We start from the raw sequence: 23,192 nt of genomic DNA on the forward strand, positions 1-23,192 counted from the left end.
GGGCTGCCTTTTGTTCTGGGGCTTAGGTTAAATTGTGCTTCAGACGTATATTTTGTTCAAGGGCACAAGGCTATTCGTGCCAGAGGCAACGCCTGCGACTCCTGCTAATTTCCCCGGGTAGAGAGACTAATCCTCTTGTGCTGTAGGCAGTGGTTTCCAATTCTTTTATACCTAGGTTATTTTGTGAATGGAACAGCTTGCCTTCAGGCTTTGTTGGTGCTTCATTACTGGAGGTTTTTAAGAAGAGTCCGGACAGCCACTTGTCTCAAATTGTATTGTGTTTCCTGCTGGACTAGAGAACCTCCAAGGTCCCTTCCAGCTCTATTCTGATTTATTGGTTGATTGAATTAAAACAGGCATTTCTGGCTTAGGCCTGATATTCGGCCACATATAACGTTCTTTTCAATGTAAAACTTGCACCCATTTCTCATTTAATTTTAAAGTTGCTGTCATCTAATTTAAAGAGTTACTTAAGAGAAGTATCTGCTTCGTATTGCATGAAATCACAGTTGTTTAGGGCCCATAGAAGATTCAGTTCTATGAATTTTGTTAAATGTGCTTAATTAGATTTCTATCCCACCTTTCTTCCGGAAACTCAAAACAGCACATATAGCATCCATTTTTCCAATTTCCTCCCAAAACATCAACCCTCTGGTGTTGGACTGTAAGTGACAGGTCATAAGCTTCCATAGATATCTTGTAATGTTGATCTGCCCAATTTTGGTCCTTCACCGCATTTACTACTTTTATATGATAGATTAGAAGTAGCTTATCAATTAACAATGGGTTAAAAACTCATTGTGTTATTCAAACAAAATTCTTAATACAGCTGAGACAATTACTCTGTTACAGCATGAACTTTTATTTCAGGTGATATGGACAGAAGTAGAAGGAGAGCCATGGGAATCTACGGTAGCAAAAAATCTGGTAGTACCTTTTCCAGCTAACAAATTTGATTAAAAGATCTAACCCAAGGGTGTCAAACTCAAGTTGTCACGGTGGGGTCAAATGATGTATCAGGACTTTTTTCCTCTTTGCTAAACCGGGTATGGGCATGGCCAGCACATGACACATCAGGGCCAGGAGTTTGACAGCCCTTGTCTAAGCTTTCATGACATGCAGCTTGCTTGATCAGATGCATAGAGTGGCTAATCTGATGAAGAATTTAAATGGGGGTAAGGTGGAGGGAAGGAGGTGACAATAGTTTTGCCTATAGAGTTTGTATGCGGGGTAGGGTTTTGTTTGGGAGTTTTATTTGGGGGTGTTTTCAAGTCCATTTCTGACTCCTGGTGACTGCCTGAATAAGTCCTTGCAGTACTCTTGGCAAGGTTTCAGAGGTGATTTGTTGATGTCATCTTCCTAGATTTGACAGAGGGACTGGCTCAAGGTCATCCAGCTGGATTTGTGCCCCAGGCAGAAAGTCTTCTGGTTTTTAGCCAGGTGCCTTTACCACTACACCAAACTGGCTCTTTAGATTACAAGTGTCTTAAAGTAAAGAAAGCTAAAGGTTTCCCCTGTCCAGTCATGCCCAGCTCTAAGGCAGGGGTGTCCAAACTTGGGAACTTTAAGACTTGTGGACTTCAACTCCCAGAATTCCCCAGCTCTAAGGGGTAGTGCTCATCTTAATTTCTTGGGCAAGGGAGCCAGCGTTGTCCGAAGATACTTCTGTGGCCATGTGAGCAGCATGACTATATGCCAAGGGTCACGGAATTTTGTCACCTTCCCATTGAAGTGGTACCTACAGTGCATTTAATAAATTTACAGACATTACTTAAATTCTGTTTTCGCTTTATCATTATGGGGCACTGTGTGTAGATTAATGGGAAAAAATGAATTTCAATAACTAGCGTCAGGCTGCAGCATAACAAAATTGACAGCAGTGAGGGGAGTCTGAATACTTTCTGAATGCAATGTATTTATCTACTTGCATTTACATGCTTTTGAACTGCTAGGTTGGCAGTACCTGGGGCAGGTAATGGAAGCTCACGCCATCGTACAGTGCTTGGTTCTCAAGCCCGGGCTATCACCTTTCCAGCTAACAAGCTCAGCAACTTTGACCTCTGAACTATCACACTCCACCCACCCCCTACAACGGGGGTGTTAAACTGGCGGCCCACAGGCCGATGCGTCACATGCAGGCCACGCCCACCCCAGCTCTGGGAAGGAGAAAACATCATTTGACAACGTGATGCCGTGAGTTTGACACCCATGCTCTACAAGTACCTTACCAATTAATCATTGTCAGGTGTTTAAAACTCATTGTGTTGTGACCCTCTGAGATTGCCTGAAATGTTGTGATGTATGTAAATTCAACAATTTCTCAGTCAATGGGGACAACTTAAGTTTGTCTTTTTTTAACATGGTTGGTTTGAACTTTGCCACAAAATGTCCTTGAAGGTTGACCTGTTCTGAAATTACATTGTCCTTGTTTTCAGCAATGCTCTCTACATGGGGCTCCCCTTGAGGTGCGCCCGGAGACTGCAGTTGGTCCAGAATGCAGCCGCGCGGGTAATTATGGGGAGAACGAGGTTCTCCCATATAACACCTCTCCTGCGCGAGCTGCACTGGCTTCCTGTGGCCTACCAGGTGCGCTTCAAGGTGTTAGTCACCATCTTTAAAGCGCTCCATGGCACAGGGCCTAGTTACCTGCGGGATCGCGTCCTGCCCCACACATCCCTGCGACCTATTCGCTCGCACAGAGAGGGACTTCTCCAAGTGCCGTCCTCCAGAGAGTGTCTGTGAAGGGCCCTACCCTTCTCTGTGAAGGGCCCTACCCTTTGGAATGACCTCCCCCCAGACATTAGGACAACAACTGACCTCCGCTCCTTCCGTATGAAATTGAAGACCCACCTGTTCCGACTAGCCGGCCTGGCTTAAATTTAGAGCTTTTCCACCTCTTGGGCATTTTTAATTGTTAATTGTTAATTTTTAAATTTTAACTGTCATTGGGGTTTTAATTGTTTCAAAGTACTGTAATTTATTTATTTATTTTCTACCTCCTCCATATTATATTGTTGTGATTGTTGCTATTGTACGTCGCCCCGAGTCCCTGGGGGGAGAGGGGGCGACTAAGAAGTCAAATTAAATAAATAAATAAATAAATAAATGATGTCAATATTGTGTTCATTGATTCTTATGTATAATATTTGCCTTAGGAGAATCCAGAGGAGGGTTGCTGGAAGATGATGGTATGTGTCACACTGGGGGAAAAGCATATGCAGATACCTCTAAAGCTTGTACATGGGACGTTTATGATGATGCATTGATGTGGATGAAGGGGCAAAGTACAGGCAGGTCTCGACTTACAACAGTTCATTTAGTGACTGTTTGAAGTTACAACGTCACTGAAAAAAAGTGACACGTGACCACTTCCCACATTTATGACTGTTGCAGAATCCCCATGGTCACATGATTTACATTGGGATGCTTGACAACTGGTTCATATTTATGACAGTTGCAGTGTTCCCTTTTGCAACGTTCTGATAAGTAAAGTCATATTCACTTAACAAATATGTTCTTAACCAAATTTCCCACTTAACTACATAAATTTTGGGGCCCAATTGTCATAAGTCGAGGACTACCTGTAGATAACTGGGTTTATTGAAGAATCTGCCAATGTTTGCATCCTTGTCTTTGTTGTGCTTGTGAGAGTCCACTTCAGATTGAGTTGTTTTCTAGATGCAAGGAAAAGTCTACCACTGAGAAAACGCAGCATCATCCAGTGTTAGCTGCAACTAATTAATAATACGTCTAAGTGATTTGATAACCAGTGGTGTTCTGTTGTTCTGTTTCAGTCTGTCTTTCTCCCTGCAATTTGTTCTGTCTGTTGATTTGTCTATGGGATGGGCAGTTTAGACTCCTGCGTGCATTATTTCCGTTAGTTGAGCATCTCTGTCAAGTAAATCAAAACACTTCAAGGATGAAAACCTGCTTGTTTAATTCTGTAAGGCAGCCATTCCCAACCTTATGCTTTCCAGATGAATTATCCAGGCTCGGTGAGGAATTCTGAGAATTGTACTCCTACCATATTTGAAGGTTGAGGTTCCATATCTTCAGGCTTTGCATTCCAACCATGGGCATCTGCCACCATGAAACTGAAAGAATTGGTACAACCTGATGGACTTCCAATGTTTTGCCCTATAATTTCCATTTAGGTCATTCAATAAACCATAAAGCAGGGGTATCAAACTCAAGGGTGTTTACATCTAGCCCATGGGGTCACCCTGGAAATAGCAAAGGACCAGCCTCTTGCAGCGAAAATGGAGCTTGGGCCCCTGCACAGCCCCCTTGAGCTCCGATTTTGGCTGCAACAGTTTCCCGAGCTCTGTTTTCGCTGGCAGAGCACTCAGGCCACCTCAGGTGCCCCTAACGTGACTGATGCTGACCTGGCCACACCCATTCTGGCCACGCCTACCCATCCCCCTGAGGTCAAACACAACCCTGATGCAGCCCTCAATGAAATTGAGTTTGACACCCCTGCCATATAGCATTGTCGACAATGATGATAAATTGTAAGGAGGCATCTATTAAAGATTAAACTCCTTAAGTAATCAGGTGTGAGATATGAGTTAGGAAAGGTTGGGCAGGAAATTTAAAAAGAGAGTGACCCCTTTATTATCGTTTTCCACTTTCTGACCATTTGTATTATTTGACTTTTCTTCTTCTTTTCTCATTTTTGGTATCTAGATGATTGAACCCATTTGGGGCTCTTTTACTGAGCCGTTATAAAAGCCTGAAGACTGAAGTCTTCCCAGGTATTCTTCCTCAAACAGCAGTGAAAGGAGAAACAATAAAGTTGCCATAAATTTTTAATTTCTTTTAAGATCTCATAATGGACCAATACAGTAGTGAAAGAATGCCAGGAAAAGAAGCTATGAATTAGAAGTCTTCAATTGCTTACTGGAGCTATCTAAAGGAGGATTTTTTTTTCCTAGGCAGTTTTATGGACTGCAATGACATGAGAAAGTTAGAATGAGGTAGCAAAGTGGGGGGTGGGGAGAGAAGCTGGGTTAAAAATAGGAGATGTTGGCAAGATATTATATATACAATGTAATAACATTGCAAGATTTGTAAGCTCAGAATTACCCCTCCTTCCTCCCTGGAATTGTGCTGCACTGCAGGCCATTGCTGTTGCAGGAAGACAAAAGAATGGGATGAAATAAGTTGTGTGCCAGCAGCCATGATCAAAACTGTAACAGCGATTCTAAAAGAATGAACAAAGACTGTAGCTGGCACATGGTCAGTGATGTCCAGGCCGATTATCAGAGCGTGATAAATGAGGTCTTCCTGTTCGTTCTCTTGAAATATAGGGGCATGAAGTATATTCTTCATGAAACTGTGATATGACAGTCAAGTAAGCCAAATAATGGTTACACCTCTACTATAACTATAGGTAGTCCTCACTTAGTGACCACTCATTCAGCGACACGTCATTCAGAGTTACGACAGTATTGGACAGAGAGTACTTACAATCAGTCTTCAAAGTTCTGGCCATTGCAATGCCCTTCTGGACACAAAATTGCAATTCGGGGACTTGACAACCAGCTTTCATGACAGTTGCAGTGTCTTGCGCTCACATGATTGTGACATTCCCCGCCAGCTTCACACAAACGAAGGCAAAGGGGAAGCTGCCAGGAGGGATCTCAAGTCGCTCTGGTGAGTCCTCCGTGCCTGTGTTTCTGTATACCATCTGCGCCTTCCTTGCCTGAGACTCTGCACTCACAGGCACCCACTGCCCTCCTTTCCTGTGCCTTTCTGTGCTCACATGCACATACCTGCACCTTCCTTCCCTGGGACTGTGTTCACTCAGATGCATGACCCCCATACACACACTTCTTCCCTGCACCTCCCTGCCCACAGTGCCTTCCCTAACTCATTGAATGAGTGTTGAATATCCTGGGACTGTTGGGAGTGCTGCCACTAAGCCATTTACAATTTTGCATCATTTAGCTACAGCAGTAGCAATAGCACTTAGACTTATATATTACTTCACAGTGCTTTACAATCCTGTCTTAAGTGGCTTACAGAGTCAGCATATTGGCCTCAACAATCTGGGTCCTCATTTTACCCACCTTGGAAGGATGGAAAGCTGGTCAACCTTGAGCCAGTGAGAATCGAACTGCTGGCAGTTGGCAGAATTAGCCTGCAATACTGCATTCTAACCACTGTGCCACCATGCCTCACTGTGCCAATCCTGATCTCATTGTGCCATTGTAACTCACCTATATATAACCATACATGATCTCAGGAATTCCTTGTACACTACATTGCTTACCTGTAGTTTTGACACAGAAATAAAGTAGATGAAGTGGGCACTTACAAATCATGTAATATAAATATTGTCATCCCACATGATTTGATTTCTTCCCCTGCGTTTGGATTTGTTCCTTAAATAGATCTGGATTCATTGCTTTTTCCCCTGTGTTATCTCAGATGTGTGTTCTTTTAGTTTTAGGAGCATTTAATTTTCTCCTCTTTGGGTCTTCATGGCTGTTGGGGGTTGACATAGGTTGTATTTGAATTTATCATAAGCAAGGCCGTAGACCAAGATGTCTTCCACAAACGCTGAAATTCTACCTACCTGTTCTAGAAGTGGAGACATATCCCATTAGAAATTTTGAAGACCATCCAGAATCTCCGAGAACAACATTTTGATGAAGTTTTAAATGAAATTAATTTGCCGCAATCTGAGTTTAACTGGATCTGCTGAAAACTATGGACAGTGAGAATATTCAAACAACTGATACAAAGATGATTATGGGGCTGGAGGCTAAAAACATATGAGAAACGGTTGCAGGAATTGGCTATGTCTAGTCTAGTGAAAAGAAGAGCTAGAGGGGATGATGATAGCAGTGTTTCAGTATCTGAGGGGCTGCCACAAAGAAGAGGAAACTCAACCTATTTTGCAAAACACCAGAAGGCAGGACAAGAAACGATGGATGGAAACTAATGAAGGAGAGAAGCAACCTAGAAATAAGGAGAAATGTCCTGGCAGTGAGAACAATTAACCAATGGAACAACTTGCTTCCAGAAGTTGTGGGTGCTCCATCACTTGAGACTTTTAAGAAGAGACTGGTCAGCCACTTGTCTGGAATGATACAGGGCAGCGATGGCAAACCTTTTTTGGCTCATGTGCCATAAGTGGGAGGAGCGCAGGGGGGTTGTGTGCAGGCATGCCACACCCATAATGCAATGCGCGACCCCCCCAGTGCGCATGTGCGCATGACAAGTGCTCCCCCCCATTTTTTGCATGCTTGTTTCGCTCTCCCCAGGCTCCAGTGGCTTTATAGGAGCCTAGGGAAGGCGAAAATAGCCTCCCCCACCCCCCGGAGGCCCTCCGGAGGCTTCAGGAGCTTCAAGTGACTGGCCCTACAGGCAAATGAGAAGTTTGGGAACCTTCGGGAGGCTTCCCTGAAGGCTCCAGAGGACTAAAAACAACCCTATGAGCAAACCAGAAGTGACTTCCGGTTTGCTCGTGGGGTCATTTTTTGTGTTCCGGAGCCTTCAGGGAAGCCTCCGGAAGGCCCCTGAAGGCTCCGGAGGGCTTAAACCGGCCCTAGGAGCAAACCAGAAGTCCATTCCCAAACTTCTCATTTGCCTGTAGGGCCGGTTTTTTTGTGCTCCGGAGGCTTCAGGAAGCTCCTGAAGCCTCCGGAGGGGGTCCGGGTGGGAGGGGTGGGAGAGGCCGTTTTTGCCCTCACCAGGCTCCTATAAAGCCTCTGGAGCCTGGGGAGGGCGAACAATGGCTTTAAAAAAGGCTGAGCTCAGCTGGCCAGCATGAGCATGCGCGCTGGCAGCTGACAGGGCAATGCCTTGCGTGCCCTGACAAATGGCTCCGCGTGCCACCTGTGGCATGTGTGCCATAGGTTCGCCATCCCGGGTATAAGGCCTCTTGCTTGAGCCGGGGGTTGGACTAGACGACCTCCAATGTCCCTTCCAACTCTGTTATTCTGTTAAATTTGGAAAACTCTCATTTAACATAGGTTGGAATTTTCACCCACTTTTCACAGCCTTGTTCAGCTGTTTCGCATCTACATACATGCAAAATTTTTGTTCAGTCCTAAAATCTAGGATACCCACCAGTTGATTCATTGCTGTATTATGCCGTTTTTAAAATTCATTGGACAAATTACACAACAAACCACTCAGTGCTTCCCAGAGTTGATTCCCTAAACATGCACCACTCTGTAACTCCTTGAAGCAGTGAGCTGTTTCTGCGACTGATGGCAGTTGTGAAGGACAGCTATCAGATTCCATAAAAATAAGACCCAGGTATCTTTATATTTGCGTATGGTGGTGTGTGTGCATGCCTGATCCCATGCACTATAACACGTGGAATTAAATCTTAGCTTAGATCTTTGTATGCTGTCCCGAATCACTTTGTTGGGTTGGGTAATCATATATACCTGTGATGGCGAACCTATGGCAAGTGTGCCACAGGTGGCACGCAGAACCCTCTCTATGGGCATGTGAGCCATCACCCTAGCTCTGTTCCTCCACGCATGCGCTAATGCCTTCCACTGGATTTTAGGTTTCTGCCACACATGTGCAAGGTGCATGTGGGAGATGTATGCACATGCATGGGGGCGGGTCACGCATGGTTCACATGCATTTGCAGGGGTCACATGCGCACATGTGGGGATGCACGTGGGCCGGGCCATGAGTGCATGCACAGGGCACATTGCATTATGTGTATGCACGTACGTACATGTTTTTGGCATTCAGCGCTAAAAAGGTTAGCCATCACTGATATATACAGCATGCAACAAACAATTCTCTTTATTGCAGCAGAATTGAGAAACCTATAACTCTTTTTATGATGTCTGACATTTTAAATTGATTGTTTTTAATATATTTTATATTTATGATATTCTAACTGGCCATCTTGCATTTTTGCAATTGGGCAAGATATACAGTAAATTATTCATATACATGTAGAACAAAAATCAATCTACGTGTCTGTAACAGAATTTAGAAACAGATCAAAATAGATACAAATATTACCACCACCACCTGACATCAAATTGATCCAGGCAATTTTGCAATGTGTTTCTTCAAATGCAAATCTAAAAGGAAACAGATACACTCAGAGCATAATATTTTTTTCTAGTCTTCCATTCACTTTAATTACCTATCCAAAGTAGGTAAGTTTCCGTTCGCTGATAATCACTGCAGCCATCCATTATGCAGTCGAAGACTAATGGATTGGTCCTCCTTGCAGTCCATGATACTCTTATTCGTGTTTTTCCGAAAATATGACATATCCCAAAAATAAGCCCAAGCCTGATTTTTGAGGGGGACCTAAATATACATCCTCCCCAAATATTTGAAGCTTTTTTTTCAGCCCTAATGAGGTGCTAAACGAGTGAAGCGATCTCCCGATCTTCGGTGCTTTGCCTGCTTTTCTCATTGCTGCTCCCTCCGACAATCCGCTGTTCTTTAGAAGCTTTTTTCCAGCCCTAATGAGGCGCTACTGTCAGAGGGAGCAGCAATGAGAAAAGCAGGCAAAGCACGGAAGATCACTTCACTCGTTAGCACCTCATTAGGGCTGAAAAAAAGTTGTGAAAAAGCTACATTCAGAGTGTAAGACGTACCCAAATTTTCAGCCTCCGTTGGGGGGTGGGGGAGGAAAGTGCATCCGTAAAATATGCTCTATCACAAAACATGGCTTTTAATGAAATTTGGGAAACGTACTGGACTATAGAGTAGAGTGAAAGAGAATCTGCAAACAATCTGGGCAGTTTGTCAAAAAACAGAAGAAGGTGACTTTTAAAAAGAAAATTATCATAAAACATGGTTTTGTGTTGTTGAGCAACTAAAGTTTAGTCAGATCACCATCTGGGTCATAAATCTCCTTTCTGGGGTTGGTTATAACTTCAAATGATCACTAAGCAACCAGTTATAAGTCGAGAACCATTTCTAATGCTCAGTGGTGGGTTGCAGGTGGTACGCCCCAGTACGAGTGTACTGGAACTTGTCCGGACCACCGGATACCGTTCTGGTATGGTGCTCCAAAGGGCCCACCCACCCGCCCGAGTTCCTTACCGGTCTTTTAAGTCTTCGGTGCTTCCGCACACATACACAGCGTGTACAGAGCCTGTGTGATGCTCTTCTGAGCAGCTGGAGCATCGCAGATTTGCTAAGATGCATGTGTGCATATGCTACATACGTCCATATGGACGCCGCCAGGCCTGTTCCAACCGTACCAGTTGGAACAGGATCCAGAACCCACCACTGCTACTGCTTCTCCCCAGTGTAGCACCTACTCCCATTAAACAAAACTGTCTTCTCCATTATACAAAGATTACTCTAATTTGCAGCATTCAAGGGCTACATTTTAGAACATGGAATAAATGGATTACAAAGGAAAAAGATGAGAAAACATTCTTTATGACATCTTTCCTGACTGCTTGCTATTATTACATAATCATGTGGAATATGGTGATCACGTTCTAAATACAGAAAATTTGTTAACCATATATATTAAGATCAGCCTGCACTCACGTCTTACCTGAGACAGAAAGGAACTTAGCATACTGTAAGGAATGTATCTGTCAGGCCTGCAGTTATATTCCTTTTAGGATATTTGGCCTGCCACACTCTATTATTTCATTATGCTGTTTCATTAGTGTAGTAATTGGGAGGGGGAATAGAAAGGAGTAGAATTGTGGAATGTGTTGTTGTCATTCATTTCTAGAAGCCAAGGTCATCTTTTGTCTCCACACCTCTGCATCTGACCGGAACTAGATGGGTGGAAATGCCAGCGTGGGCGAAGAAGATTGGACCATGTGATGGATTTATGGGTGTGGGGATAAGATCATCACTTTCAACTGGATGGAATCCCAGGAAGCTTTTAGATTTGGGATCCCACAGATGTGCCAACATGTCTGTCTTATTAAATTGGAACTTTAAGGATAGCTCTGCCTTGGACTTTGATTTAATTCTGCATGATATTTGGAACGCTGACAGTATCATTATTCGTCATAAGGTGGGTGGATTCAACTTTTGATCAATTTAGTCACTCTTTTTCAATTTCTTTGTCTTTCATTTTGCAAATAGATTATAAGGGGAAAAATAGCTTAAATGTTTAATTGCTACATTTAGTTTAACTGTAGTTAATTTAATTTAGATTAATTGATAAGAAAATTAATAAGAAAATTTCAGCAAAGCAAATTTGTGTTCTTAGTTACTCAACAGTGTGGACTTCCCAACGCAGCTCTTCGTCCTTCTTTGGAGCAGACAGCTATGTTGTTTTTTCTTCTAAGTAAAAAACCCTCAACAACATTTGAAAACTAGTTTAACATTAAACTGCATTATAGCTGCTTTATCATTTCCTGCTGAAAAGATAGGAAAAATTGGACCTGTGGCACCATCAAGTGGCAGAATTGCTGTTATGCTGCATAGGAAGGATCTGCCTTGGTTAAATCACCTTGAGTAAACCAATGATGAACTATTCAGCTGCAGCAAAAATCAAAATATAACCCAATCAGTAGGCTAAGAATGGTATTAAAGTCTACTTCTTAGAAAGTAATGAAGAGGGATATATCCCACCATTCCAATGGTAGGACACATCCCTCTTCAAAATAAATAAAAACAAACAATCTACATCCTTCCCTGGATTATGAAATCCTCTTGTGAAATTTTCCGTAGGGCTGATCCCTTCTTGATGCATTGACAATGGATTTGATTCCTGCAGGAAAATTTGGACTTGACCCTTTGTTTTTCTTTGTATTTCAGTGAGATGCATCTTTGAGGACTGCAGCGTTCCTTGTACCTTCTGTCTTACTAAAAATGTTTTGCTTTAACAGAGGTCCATCACATATGATATGTGCCCATTTTTTGGCTATATTTCCAACGTTTGCTAGACATATTTTTAAACATTTTAGCTAACCTAGCTGGTGGTACGTGCCATCTATAAAACATTTTATAAAAGTTTACTTTTTTCTGTATATAAAGTTTTTTTTATTTTTTCATTTTCATAACATGTAAACACATGAATACTATTACATAGCCAACATTGTATTGTATTATTAAATGTTTAAATCAATTCATCTTACCTTCGACTCCCAAAAACAATTATTGGCTCTTCTGCTCTCCTATACACCATATTTGTACCTTATCCATCACTTTCTTCTCCCTCTCTCCTCCCCCTCCCTGCCTCCTTTCTTCCCTCTGTCATCCTTATCTTCTCCACTTCCCCTTCCTCTCTCCTACTCCTCTCTACCCTTTCCACTCCTCCTTTCTCTCCTCCTCTTCCCCCCTTCCCCCTCTCCTATCCCTATTTTCTTCCCTTACCTATCTCCTCTACTTCATACTCTTTATCTCATTTACTTGATGTATTTCAGCTTCTGTGCAAGCTTCATTTTATGTTGATGGTATTTATAATTCCTTTTCAATATACAATCTCTCTCTCTCTCTCTCTCTCTCTCTCTCTCTCTCTCTCTCTCTCTCCCTCCCTCCCTCCCTCCCTCCCTCCCTCCCTCCCCCCTCCCTCCCTCCCTCCCTCCCTCCCTCCCTCCCTCCCTCCCTCCCTCCCTCCCTCCCTCTCTCTCTCTCTCTCTCTCTCTCTCTCTCTCTCTCTCTCTCTATATATATATATATATATATATATATATATATATATATATATAATGTATGTATGTATGTATGTATGTATGTATGTATGTGTATATATATATATTTTGTGTTACAACCCCTGGTATGACTAAATATGGGAGGAAGGTCACTACTCCCTCTTTCTGTCCTTCGGCTTATATATATATAGTGTATGTGTATATGTATATGTATATGTATGTATGGTTATATATATGTGTGTGTTGTATTTGTGCTGATAAATAAATAAAGGGAGACTAGTATAGATCTAGCCCAGGTTCAAATCCCAGTAAAGGTATGGCTAGCTGATGAGAGCTAAATAGCTTGAAATAGATCTATACTAGTCTCCCTTTATTTATTTATCAGCACAAATACAACACAAATATAAAAAGGCAACATTAAAAATAAAAATATGGTTTTCTGCCTGCATGGTTTTCTGTAATGAGCCGAAGGACAGAAAGAGGCAATAGTGAGCTTCCTCCAATATTTGGGCATACCAGGGGTTGTAACATACATACATACATACATACATACATACATACATACATACATACATGTTTTATTTATAAGAAATTGCCATTGTTAATTTATCATTCCCATAGGTTTTGCCATTACTCTAATTCTATATTATATCTAAAGTTTTTTGCCCACTAGTGAGCATGGGATTTTAACTGTACACTAAGTTACTGGTCATTAAGCAAGGACTACCTGTATCAAATAGCTAATAGCAGGTGTTTTAAAAAGATTATAATAAATATAGTAACAGAGAAGATACATTCCATATCATCCCAATCTAAATCCTCCATTAGTCTAGCCATTCTATGAATCTCATGAAGTTGATGACTTTTTATGAAATTTGAGAAATGCAATGTACCATAGGGTGGAGCAAAAGAGAATCATAGTGGTTTTCCCAGGGAGTAGGTGTGGCCTATAGCTTTAAAAGTAGCTTCCACATGCTGAGATGTCTAGAAGGATGACACTGCTGTCCAGCATGGGAGATACTTTCCTGAGAAAACGCTTCTGCTGTCTCACTCTTTTCCTCCTTGCCATGGAGGTCGCCAGTCCAGCTCATCTACAAACACAATCCCAAGATTCTGAAGACATTTTCCCTCCACTCTGGCATTCAGTGCCTGAAAACTTTGAAGATTATCCCATCCAAAATCACAAGATTGTCATCAATGTCTGGAACTACTTAGAGAGAATGGGAATGTATAAGATCTTGCTCAAATCTTCAGCTAAATATTTCCATCAACTTGGACCTAAGAATCTCAACAATATCTTATGGGGATTGCCATTACAGCATGGCTGGCAATACAGTTCAGGTAGGAACAATTTCTTTTACTCTAATATTAGAATTCCTAAGAGGAAAGTTATGATGATTGTAGGCCATGACAAAGATGACAGTTTTCGGTTTCAAACAAATTTTCATCTTAAACTGTTTGTAAATTGGAAGGAAAAATACAGATGATTGCAGACCATGAAGTAATACAGTTCATTAGCCAAATGATAAACTGGATTGACCAATGTCTGAGAAATTGCCATCTGTTGTATGAACATTGAAAAAAGCACTGTTTGTTTCTGATAGTCTAATCAAACAATAGAGACACTTAATAGACATTTTAAATGGGAACACCACATTTGTAACTTTGTAACTTTGTAACAGTTACAAAGATTAATGTTTTCTTCCTTGCACAGGGCAATAATACTCATACGTCATAGCTACTACCCTTCTTTCATATTTAATTAAAATTTTAAGAAGAACCGGAATTCTGTAAAGAGCAAAGTAGCTTCTACCATCACTTGCTTTAATTTCTCCAATGCTTTTGGGCCCCAGTAAATGATTCAGAGACATGGTTAACCATTGACTTTCAGAACCATTTGTGTGAGTTAGGAATGAGAGGTCCTGTTTTGATCTTGGAGTATTTCAAAATGATAACAATCTTGGATAATACATACTACATATGTATTATAATAATCTTATTGGGCACTCTTTATGAATATTTTTAAGTCATCAAGGTTTCTTAGTCTCATTGTTGGCTAAAGGAATTGGCATTTTTTTGATATGCTAAAGTTAAATGTACTATAATGTGAGAATCAAGAAATATAGCCTATTGATCTGTTAGATTCAATAAGTCCTATGGATAATAGAAGGCCCCGAAAGAAAGAGATATGAACCAAAGTTTTCGGCTAGGATGATTTCAAAATTTACCAGAAATATTTGTAATACTGCTGAACCGTTGCTAACTATGATATATGTTTTTTGCAAAATATGCACTTATATGGATTTGTTTAAAACAGGAAGAATGAAACTGTTGGAAAAGAGCAGGGGTGTCCAAACTTGGGAACTTTAAGACTTGTGGACTTCAACTTCCAGAATTCCCCAGCCAGCCATGCTGGCTGGGGAATTCTGGGAGTTGAAGTCCACAAGTCTTAAAGTTCCCAAGTTTGGACACCCCTGGAAAAGAGGAATTGAAAGTAATGTACACAGGTGTTCACAAATAGTGACAGTTAGTGAGGTTGTGAAGCAAGTATGTGGTTAGAAGAACAGCATAAAGGATAGAGTTCAAGAACAGCTCGGGGCTCTTTGATTTATAGCAGTCCTTATAGGACTTGCTATTTCTCATTGGCCCTCTGCATCAATATGTTAATGTAGTGTATTACTGTTATTATATCTTTTATATCTATTCATTTCTAATGTTCCAAATTATTAGAAACAATAAACCTCTGATCTTAAAGTAAGAATTTTTGCTTGTGTTGTTGCCTTTGTTCCCTATTGGAATTTTCCTATGACAATAAACATCACATTTTACTTCAATAAAAGTTTTTTTTTTCCATGTATGTCATTCAAACGTTGATTGCAGTTTCTTTAAGTGACTGTAAAGAGCAAAGTAAAAGGAGCTCTTCATTTGGAACTATAACCAGAATATTTGGGAGCCAGGTTCTCAGTTTTAGCAAAACTATTTTTTCCACTAACAATTATGCTGGTTTCACATTCCAGCTCCTTGGTCTTAGTTCCTGCACCTAGTTAATGGGGCTTCGGAAGCCCTGACTTTTAGTTGCTGTTTCTAAATGCCAAATTAGTCTGTACTTAGGCCTCCCTCATTTGCAATTTAATCATCAATCAGAGGGGCCAACCTTGCATGTATTACAGAAAGCTGGCTGGGTCTGGAAGGGAGAGGTGGCCCTTTCAGCTGTGTTTTGGGTGCGGTATTAGCTGAGACACTAAGGTAGGAATAGAAATGTGGTAATCGTCATCTGGAAATATCTACAGATTAGCAGAAGTGAGATCCTGTTTGTTCAATTGTACTCTAGGTATTAAATCTTGCTAGCTGAACTCTTTGACCCCATTTCTGAGTTGGCAGTTGAGTGCCTTAGACTTATACTATTGAGGGACTTCAGCCTGCCTTCTCAAATAGTGGGATCTGAGGTGGTTCAGGAGTTCACAACCATGATGATGATCGTGGGCCCTATTTTTGGCGGAGCAGTAGCAATGTGCTCTGAAATTAGGGAAGTTCTCAGTCTTTCTCTTGTCCCTTTCAGTCAGGATTCAGATCTGGGTATGAGATGGAAGCAGCATTGGTCACACCTTTAGATTATATCTGATGAGAGTGATATGCGGGTTATCCATCCACCCTTGCCCTACTGGTCCTCTCTACAGTTTTCAATACTATCTGTGTCATGCTAGTACACCTCCTTTCTCCAAGATTGTTTCCAATTTGTGGTAATTGAGAAGGAGAGATCCTGTCCTTAGCCTCTACTATCTAGAATGCCACAGTTCGGTGCTCTCTTCACTCTTTTCCACTCCTATTCAATATTTACATGAGGCCATTAGGTGAGACTATCTAGTGTCATCTAGTGTCATGTAGTGAGATATCATCAGCATGCGGATGAAACACATATCCGCCTCCGGCAAATTAAGGAATGCTATAGATGTCTCATCCAAATGTCTGGAGGCTGTGAGGGTGTGGATGGGGAAAAACAGGCTACAGATGAACTCTGGCAAGACTGAATGGCTTTGGGTTTTGGAACCTACCATTTTTAGGACTATGTCATCTTTGGTGCTGGATGAGATTGCACTGCCCAAACTGATGCATAACTTTGAGTCCTCCTGGACTTGTGAGTCCTGCACAAATAGCAAGTGGCCAGTTGTGGTTAGGAGGACATTTACACAGCTTCATCTTGCGTACCAGTTGTACCCTTTGCTGGATGGATGGGGGCTCTGTTCATGGTCTTTCATGTCCTAATCACCTCCATATTGGATTACTGTAATTTGCTGTACATAGGGCTACCCTTGAAGAGTATCCAGAAACCTCAACTGGTACAAATGGCAGCAGTTCAGGGAATGATATGTGTCTCTGGAACAGCACATGTTATGTGTTCCATGAGCTACGTTGTTTGCCAGTCTGTTTCAAATTCCAGATCTAATTCAAAGTGTTTTAAAGTCCTTTGGGGCTTTATGGAATGGTCCAGATTACTTGTGGGATCTGCCCATCCCAGCAGATCTAGCAAAAGATATTTGTTACAGGTACCACCTGCTAGGGAGCTACACCTGGTAGGCACCTGTCTTATGGAGGGGAGAATTCACTTCCAAAGAGACTGGATCCATCCTTGTTCATATTCCATAAGTGTCATAGAATCTGGTTACATGATCAAACTGGGGGTCCCAGGGGACTGGTGAGGTATTGAGATGGTTTTATCTTCCGCCCTCTTTTAGTCTTTAATTTCAATTTAATTAAAAAATAATAATTGTGTTTTATATAGTTTCTTATATAACTCCAAAATCACACATTTTTTGTGAAAAGGATAGAAATATAAATTGGATGAACAACCAAATAAATAAAAATGGTCATAAATAAATAAAAAGAGTATAAATTTGATGAACAAACAAATAAAAACTACAATACTTATTTTTCCCTTTCAAAAAGGCTGTGCAATATTGGTGTTTCATTTTCTTCCAGGCAGATTAGCAGATCCTTTAAATGCTGCAGGGTGTGGCCATAAGGATGGAGACAGTCTATGCATATCTGAATTCAGCTGGTGGGCTTGTAAGTATATATTCTTGTTTGGGAATTACCGTACTTATTTTTATACTTAACAGAGAAAGCTCCTAACGTGTAATCTCAATTGCATCAAAACATGAATTCTTCAACTGTATCAATGTCTTATCAAAGCAGTAAGATTTGCCAAGTGATAAAATTTCCACCATGAGAACTACCAAATCTTACACCTCTCCAAACTTGGCAACTTTAAGACTTATGGACTTCGACTCCCAAAATTCTCCAGCTAGCATGTCTGGCTGAGGAATTCTGGAAATTGAAGTCCATTAGATCTTCGACCACAAGCTTCCAGAATCTGAAATGATTGCACATGGATTGTCAACAACACATACGCTAACTGCTTTTATGGAAGTATTCTATTCAAAATGTAATCTCCCATTTCCATACTTCATTTTTGCGCCATCATTGCATCAATTCTCATATTCTTCTGCAGGTTTGTTTGACCTCCAGCCCATTGTAGAAGTACTTTCACTAATAACTCTGTTATATATTCGACTTTCTCTATGTAACATTTTCTCAAAAACCAGAATGATGGAAATGAGAATAGACAAATAATGATATATACAATAGAACAGGGCTGTCGAACTCCCGGCCTGTGGGCTGGATGTGTCACACACTGGGCACGCCTAAACCTGATTTAGCAAAGAGGGGGGAAGTCCCGATACCCTGCCATAACGACATGAGTTTGACACCCCTGCAATAGAACGAAGAGGCAAAGTCAGGAAAAAAGAAACAAATTTCAGAACAAATAAAATATTGCCAAAAATATCTAACATGACTGATTTTTAAATTTGTCTTATCTAATAGTTCCATGGGAATAGCCCAGAAGGTACTTCTCCTAATTATCTCCAAGCAAGACTTATACAAAAAAGTAATTGCAGTCATGTTTAATAATTAACACTGTCTTGTGATATGAATTCCAGTTAGTGGCTAGTCTTCAATGATATTAAAGTTGTACACAAATACATATTATAACTAAAGATTTCTGAAAAAGCCATATAAGATTTCAATTAAAATTGAATAAACTCTCAATATTCTACCAATTAAAGTTAATCAGATGCTATGTTGTCCTATTATTCTGATATCAGTTACATATATATTTTTATTTGATTTCTTTGTTGCCAGAAAAATTCCCTCTGTGTAAATCAGGCTGTTTCGCAATGCTGGGGAAGTGTTCCCCTACCCATAGATTTGAACAAATTGGGATTTGGTTTAGATCTGTACAGGTAGGCCTTGTTTAGAGACTGACTCATTTAATGACCATTCATAGCTATGATTCTAATGAAAATATAACTTTATTACTAGTCCTCACATTTACGAGGATTTTTGCAAGTCTATAAAGTAAAGAAAAGCTGAAATACAAACATCAGCACAGCCACTGTTTCACTTAACAACCACTTCACTTAATGACCAAATTGCTGGTCCCAGTTGTAGTAGCTAAATGAAGACTACTTGTATTTTTTCCATTAAGCTTATTTTGCTTTGACTAATATTTTTAACCTGCTAAACCATGCTCACTTTTTAAAATTGCCCTAGGTATGAATTATTATTTGGCAGCTATTCCCTTCCTTGGGGCACTGGATAGTGACTTCTTTGAAGAGCTACAAAATGAGGTAGAATTAATTCCACCCGATGAGCAAAGAGCAGATTTCTGCCTCAACATTGCTGAATGCAATGCCCAGATGCCAGAAGTGATGTCTGCCTGGAGGGACTTCTTCAAGGTATATCTGTTGGTTGTGTTTAGAACTATAGGGATATCTTCCTAATATACACTACTTCTTCCTAAACCATCAATTCAAGTACTGTACACATCATTGGGGAAAGAAACCCTTCTAATTTTAGAGGGGAAAGTGTACTTTTTCTTCATATTTGGTGTTGTAGATAGATGTCTTTATATCAAGGGTGTCAAACTTGCAGCATCACCTTGTCATCACATTATGTATTGTGACTTTCCCCCACTTCCTTAAATGGGAGTGGGAGTGGCCAGCATGTGACACATCCAATCTGCGGACCATGAGTTTGACACCCCTGCTATATATGAACTAAACTTTGAGTACAGTAATGTACCAGGGTTTATATCAATGGTGAAATTCAATTATTTTTCCTACCAGTTCTTTTGGCGCGGGTTTGTGTGGCATGGTGGGTGTGGCTTGGTGGGCATAGCAGGGGAAGGATACTGCAAAATCTCCATTCCCACCCCACTCTGGTGCCAGGCAGCGGTGGTATTTGCTGGTTCTCTGAACTACTCAAAATTTCTGCTATCGGTTCTGCAGAACCTGTCAGAACCTGCTGTATTTCACCCCTGGTTTACACTCAAAAGGCCAGAGAAAATCAAGACAAAGGAATAGCCTAGCCTAAGACAAAGTCTATTGGGTTGTTTGAGACATAATCTTATATAGTTATCTGGGAGGAATTTGAGCCTGCTAATCCTAATGAAGTGGGCAAGTCCTTGGAGCTCTGGGTTCAACCATTTGTATTTTAGATTTGTGTCTTTCCTGATTGGTTGAAACTTCCCAAAAGATAATGTGTAGTTAAGTCCATGAAGTGAATTATGCTTCCTTGAAGGTGTTGGCCTCTTTTTAAGAAGTTATTCCTGCATACAATAGAACTGAACAATTGTTGACTTGTTTCAAACCTTCCTTTTTTTAGGGAAGGTTGTTGAGAAATTAGTCAACTCAAACTCCAAGTGGTCCTGAAGAGGAAAAAAAAATGCTCACATTTGTAAACTGCTCAGAGTGTGCTATAAAGCACTATGGAGCAGGTATATAACACTAGTGATTCCCAACGTGGGGCCCCACGTTGGGCAATTTGATTTTTAATGTGGGCAATTTGAACCTTACTTAACCCAAGTTAATGGCCTTTTAGGCTTTCTCCACATAAGTAGAGTTCCCTTTTTGAGTAAAGTAATAATTATATGTCACGGAGGGGTGGGGGGCATCAGATTTTAGAGATGCTTAGGTGGGGCATGGCCAAAAAAAGTGTGGGAACCACTGGGCTAGACTGAAAGGACAACTTACATCATTATGTCTTCATTTTCAAGAAAGTTCGAAGTAAGCCGAGATACTATCTATCTATTTATGGGTATGGTTGTATACTTTTTATGAATAACTGAGTAGTTTTATTTATTCTGTGGTACCTACGATATATCTACATCTACTTATCTTTCTATATATATATTTATTTTTAGTATCTCCTATCTACTGCACCAAACTCCGAAACAGCTACAAGTCTTCCTTTCTCAGAAGATGAAGCCTTGGGTTATATGTGGAGAGCTCATACTCTCTCTATTAGTTCTGCATTTCAGAAGTGCAAAAAAAGGTAATAAGTACCAATAAAGAGGAATATTTATAGCTCTGGGTTGAAATGAGGGGTGCTTGGTGCTCTCTGAGCTTGATTGTTGTCTTGCAGACATTTCATTACCCAAACTAAGTAACATCATCAGTGCCAATGATGATGATGTTTTCTGGCACTGCTGATGTTATCTAGTTTGGGTAATGAAACACTTGCAAGAAAACAACCAGCTCAGAAAGCACTGAGGACCCCTTAAGATTAAATGTTTATCAAAAGAATTATGAGAAGCTCTGATATGAGAAACATTTCTTCTTAACCTAGTTTAGAACTTTGCTAAAAGGCAGTTACCTTACCATAGCATTGGTAATTCTGAACAGGCATAACTGCCTCTGGATTGTGGTAGGATAATCTCATGAACTGACCATAATTTCTTTTATGATCCTTAACAAAAAAAAAACGAGGCAACATCTTTGGCTGTTTTCATTTTTTTTCCCTGTGGTTGGTGGCAAGTAGAAATTATTGTTAGATGTAGCGAGTAGGATTTGCAAGATTCTGCTATTATAGCCATTCCATATTTTCCCCTTACTTTCTTTTCTGTATGTCTTTCTCTAACCATTTATAAAATCTTCCCCATGTCTTGAAGTACACCGATTCCTTTTTATCCTTTATTTTCAAAGTCAATCTGTTCATCTCTGCACAGTCTAGAATTTTTTTATTGTCTCCTCTTCTGTTGGTCCCTTATTTAATTTCCAATTTTGAGCAAATACAATTCTCGCTGCTGTAGTTACACGTATAATCAAATAGGTACCTTCTTTCTTATATTTCTCTGGAAGGATACCCAATAAAAATGTCTCTGGTCTGGGCTTGATCTTTTGTTGTAATATTTCCTCTAACCATGTTCTTCCAGCATTTTGCTGATTTATCTTTAAACATCTTAGCTAGTTTTTCCGGTGCCATGTGCCATCTATAAAACATTTTATACAAGTTTTCTTTATAGGCTGTTGACATGGTTAGTTTATAGTTTCTTTCCCATAGTTACTGCCATTTTTCTAACTCAGTTGTGTAACCAAAATTCTTTGCAGAGTTTAACAGTGTCCTTGACCAGGAAGAATTTATTTTTGATTGGTTAGTATCATCATTGTGTTATCCCAAATCATAGAGTTTGGTTCAGGAGGTGCAAGTCAAATACAATTAAAAATATCTCAGCAACCTCTCTCAGATTTGGTAACATTATAAATATTCATGACTTTCTTTTCCCTACTTACATTTCAGTCTCTCATACCTCAGTGGACCTGAAAGCACATTTGGAGAGGCCTGGTCTTCCACAGTTCATTTCCTTGCAGCCACACATTTTCCTACAAACTTTAATGTTACAAATAATTTCCAGACTGGATTACCACCTCGAATGCTTTTGGAAGGAGACAAAGTACCTTTCATTGGTGACTTCACACTTCTGCAGAATAAAGTGCTTTTTCTTCTTGAGAGTCTTCATACCACAAATAAGAATACAGGTAGGAGTTTGAGACCAATGCATGGTCCATATTTAATTACAGGCATACAGAAGACAGTTCCATGCAACAATGTTTTCACTTCCAAATCCTGCTAAAGCATTTTGAAGCCAATTCTATAATTGTCTCTATTCTGGCTAACCTTGGAATCCCAAAAGCAATTGGGGAACACCATGAACCAATGAATTCTCTCTCCAGCTAATCAATGGAATATTGTAAAATTATCATTCAGGCTTTGCCATTCCGCCTGAGCTAAAGAAGTCATTGGAATAACTAATGTTCCCAACCAGAGAGGAAAAAAATTCTTAGTGTCCCCTTACTGCAGTTTTCAGAACATACTTTGTAAAAAAAACTTTTTTTAATATAGAGGAGGGGTGTCAAACTCAAGGCCCGTGGGCTGGAACCAGCCCATGAGGTGGCTAGATCTGGCCCGAGCAGCCACCCTGGAAATAACAAAGGACTGGCCTGCAATGTCTCTGCCAGCGAAAATAAAGGTCAGGAGGGCCGGAGGAAGATTCCCCCAGCCCCACGTAGGCCACCACAGGTGCCCCTGACATGAGTGACATCAAGCTGGCCATGCCCCCCCCCCCAGCCATGCCCATCTGTCCCCCCAAGGTCAAACACAACCCTGATGTGGCCCTCCATGAAATTGAGTTTGACACCACTGATATAGAGGAAATGATTCATTAAACCTAATGATTTTAAACTGGGGTTAATGACCACCAGATGGGTAATCTGTGCACAT

The 23,192-nt window shown here is 40.7% G+C and overlaps 1 protein-coding gene across 2 annotated transcripts in view; it reads left to right on the forward strand.

Annotated features, from left to right (window-relative positions):
* The first annotated feature begins 13,541 nt into the window (after positions 1–13,541).
* Positions 13,542–23,192, forward strand: part of LOC309386307 (protein LEG1 homolog) — a 43,951-nt gene continuing 34,300 nt past the window's right edge. For both annotated transcript variants that reach the window (XM_081941537.1, XM_081941538.1), the window contains exons 1-5: positions 13,542–13,913; positions 17,550–17,636; positions 19,185–19,369; positions 20,836–20,966; positions 22,212–22,450. In XM_081941537.1, coding sequence (XP_081797663.1) covers positions 13,553–13,913; positions 17,550–17,636; positions 19,185–19,369; positions 20,836–20,966; positions 22,212–22,450 — 1,003 coding nt within the window. In that variant the 5' untranslated portion in view covers positions 13,542–13,552. The remainder of the gene's footprint in view (positions 13,914–17,549; positions 17,637–19,184; positions 19,370–20,835; positions 20,967–22,211; positions 22,451–23,192) is intronic.

Source organism: Natrix helvetica, assembly GCF_964273705.1.
Source record: "Natrix helvetica genome assembly, chromosome: 2".
NCBI classification, from domain to species: Eukaryota; Metazoa; Chordata; class Lepidosauria; order Squamata; family Natricidae; genus Natrix; species Natrix helvetica.